At 30.3% G+C, this 3322-nt stretch overlaps 1 protein-coding gene across 1 annotated transcript; it reads right to left on the bottom strand.

The window, feature by feature from the left end:
* Nucleotides 1-389: 389 nt before the first annotated feature.
* On the bottom strand, nt 390-872 carry LOC136088346 (uncharacterized). The gene has a single exon (XM_065812044.1). The coding sequence runs from the start codon at nt 870-872 to the stop codon at nt 390-392; it is 483 nt and encodes a 160-aa protein (XP_065668116.1).
* Between the last annotated feature and the right edge of the window lie 2450 nt (nt 873-3322).

Here is a 3322-nt window from a genome sequence, read left to right as displayed (position 1 = left end):
TGGTAAAATATTGCGCAACTCCTCAAGGCTCCTTGGTGCTTTCTTGGCAATCTCTTTATCAAGCCAAATCCAAAGATTTTCAATGCAATTTAGATCTGGGCTATTTGGTGGCCAAGTTAGACGCTCAATATTTTTACTTTCAAACCATTCAGAGACCATTCATTTTAGCCCTGTGACATGGTGCATTGTCTTGCTGAAAAATGAACGGAACGCTTTGCTGAAGTGCATCAATTGACGGTAACAAGTTGTTATTTAAAATATCGACATAATAAGTAGAGTTGAGTCGACCATCAAATAATTTAAACATACCGAGACCATAATATGTCATGCAGCACCATATTCCAACCGACCCGCTACCTTGTTTTGTTCTTTGAACGATACAATCGTGATTATATTTTTCTGATATTCATCTCATCACTGAACATTACTGTCCTCCATTTTTGTTTAGACCATTCTTTGACGCTTTGGCAAAATTCTTTTCGCTTTTTTATATGTCGTTTGGTAAGTCGCGGTTTTAGAACAGCTTTTTTCCATAACATATTGTTAGCTAATAGTTTTCTACGCACAAGTGATGCCGAGGCTTGACGTCCATTTGAAAGCTTCCATTCCCTTCTTAATTCATGCGACGGCATGGTTCGATTTTTCTTTGCCAACCTGATTAAAAGGCGATCATCATTGGGTGTCGTCAAACGCGGTCTTCCAGAACGATGGCGATCAACGTAAGATTTCGTCTCTTTGAATCTTTTGATGATTGTTAGCACCAAACTATGTGATCGCTTTACTATTCTTCCAATTTCGCGAGCGGATTTACCTTCCTGATGAAAATGCACCACTTTTACACGATCTTCATAGGTAATAGCTTTTCTGCTCATTTTTTCACAAGGAAAAATTTTTTCTTGTTTGAAATTAAATACTTTTTTTAAAAGTATTTAAAAAAATTTCTTTTTTTTCCAATGTTTTTATTGGTTCTTTGGTAATAATTCAGGTCATTCAAAGAATATTTTTAAAAAAAGGGAAAAACTAAATTTAATAAGACGTTTCCGCCGCATTTAGCACAAAAAATTCTTTGTGGTTCTTTTTCACAAAAAAAATATAAAAAAAAATTAACACATAATATTTATTCTTTACTTTTTATAGGTTCTATTAACTAACTTTCAAAAAAAAATTTTTTTTTTTTCTCATGCTATATTTAATGTTTGAAAAAAAAGACTATTTTATTATCTATAGAATAAAAATTAATTAAATTTATTTGAAACAAATTTTTATTTTTATTTAGTGGTTCTTAACTTTTTCACAATACTGTGTATATGTATATATATATATATATATATATATATATATATATATATATACATATATATATATATATTACCAATTAATATATATGCTAAATATTACATAACTATATTATATATATAATATTAAATATATATAACATATTGCCTATATTAAATGAGTTCGCTAATCAAAATATACTGAGTTTTCTAAGAAGAACATCTTTGTTTTCTCTGACCTTCGTTGCGAGTTTTATTTTAAGTTCTTTAGTTAGCGTTTTTCCTTGTGCTGAAATAATTGAGAACGTATTTTGTCGCTACTTATACATTTCTTTATGTCAAATAGTACGTTTAATTTGGTAAACCAAAATTGCTAGAGAGCATCCATAAGAAAAAATTACTTGAGAGCATCCATAAGAAAAGCATTGAGAGTTTTTTACACACATTATTTTTAATACATAACTCGAAAATGAGTAATCGATTAATTAAATGAACTTGACGGGAATTTGTTTATTAGTAAGTAACAACCTTACAAAGTTTTGCCAATTAGTTTGTGGATAATTATTAGTAAGAGTAACCTTGGAATGTTGCGTTTAATGGCCTAATAATTGTGATTTTTTACTCAAAGTCAAAGTAAATACTACTTAGAAAAACGTCTACTATATTATATAATATTTTTTAATTAAATGAACTTCATATCAACAATAATTTTGTTTTTTTAATAAAATATCTACATAAAAAAACTAATAAAGAATTCAAAGCGCTAATGTACAAGAATAGCACAAAAATCACGAGAAAAATATCTAAAATTGAGATCAAAAATCATTTTGAAGTTTTTTTTTCAAAAAAAAACTTTCTTGTTTAACCCATATCCTACCACGATCCCAATTTGGGGATTTTTGGTTTAAGTTAACAGTAGTTGGTAGTGTATGCTATTTTTTTGTAGTTGGCAACATATTAGCTCTTATAAACCTTCATTTAAGTGACGTGTGTCAAAAAAGTGCTTCTTTTGCCTGTTGATTTGAATTTAGAAATCAAAAAAGTGAAAACACTGAGATAAGTTATGCATAAAATTAATACTGTATTTCAAATACATAAAGTTTTCAGTTGTTTATAATTGAATACATTCAACATTTGTCACATGGTTAATTTATAGGTTATATTAATCATGTGTAGTGTAAAGTTTGTTTTCATATCATTATATTTAAAACTATAGTCATTTTAATGCTGATACCCGTTTGGGGATCATGGTAGATACAATGTTGAAAGTTGATGATATTTCATAGCATTAGTTATTTGCCTATATCTACTTTCCAATAACAAATAATTTTGTCTAATTTATAGATAAGGGTACCAGACAATTTCTCTCACCTACTCAATTAGAAGATATGATTAATGACCCGAACTTCTTTGATAAGGATGAACAGATGCAAATGCAGTTGTAAATATCGTTGAACTTCCACCCAATAACGTTGATGTTGTATCCGACTTAGAAGACTTCGATGAAGATGTTTTAGATGATACCCGTCCAAGAGACGTACCTGGTAGAGTAGAAGTACATTCTTGTGCAATTCCGATAGCATCTACGTCTAGTGGTTGTCATACAGCATCTACATCTACGCAGCCAGACGAAACGACTCCACCAACTAAGCGCCAGAAAAAAATTAGGTCCTCTACAAATTGGCAAAGAACAAGTCTTGACTTTGCAAAGGATATGGGCTAAGATAAGGAAATTTTGGAAATGAGAGAAAATCTGAAAACAACACTTGCAGAAAAATCTCCCGTTGAAGTATTTGAGTCATTGTGGAACGAAGACGTTATGGATTACATTGTGAAGCAGTCCGTGATATATGCAGTGCAGTAACCGCCATCACTTTACTTTCTCTGTAGACTGTTTAAAAAAATTCATCGGTTTTCTGTTGCTTTCAGGATACCATTCTTTGCCACAAGAGCACATGTACTGGTGTGAGGACGAAGATGTATGTATTGAAAGTGTGCGAAAATAATTAACAAAAAATAGATATATTGAAATAAAAAGGAATTTACAT

This window comes from Hydra vulgaris, chromosome 12, assembly GCF_038396675.1.
Source record: "Hydra vulgaris chromosome 12, alternate assembly HydraT2T_AEP".
Taxonomy (NCBI): Eukaryota; Metazoa; Cnidaria; class Hydrozoa; order Anthoathecata; family Hydridae; genus Hydra; species Hydra vulgaris.
The sequence above is the reverse complement of the archived record's forward strand: the minus strand, read 5'-3'. Positions and strand labels throughout refer to the sequence as shown.

Bases quoted from the DNA above. Each gene is read 5' to 3' on its own strand.
- LOC136088346 (XM_065812044.1), bottom strand. From the start codon at position 872: ATGAGCAGAAAAGCTATTACCTATGAAGATCGTGTAAAAGTGGTGCAT.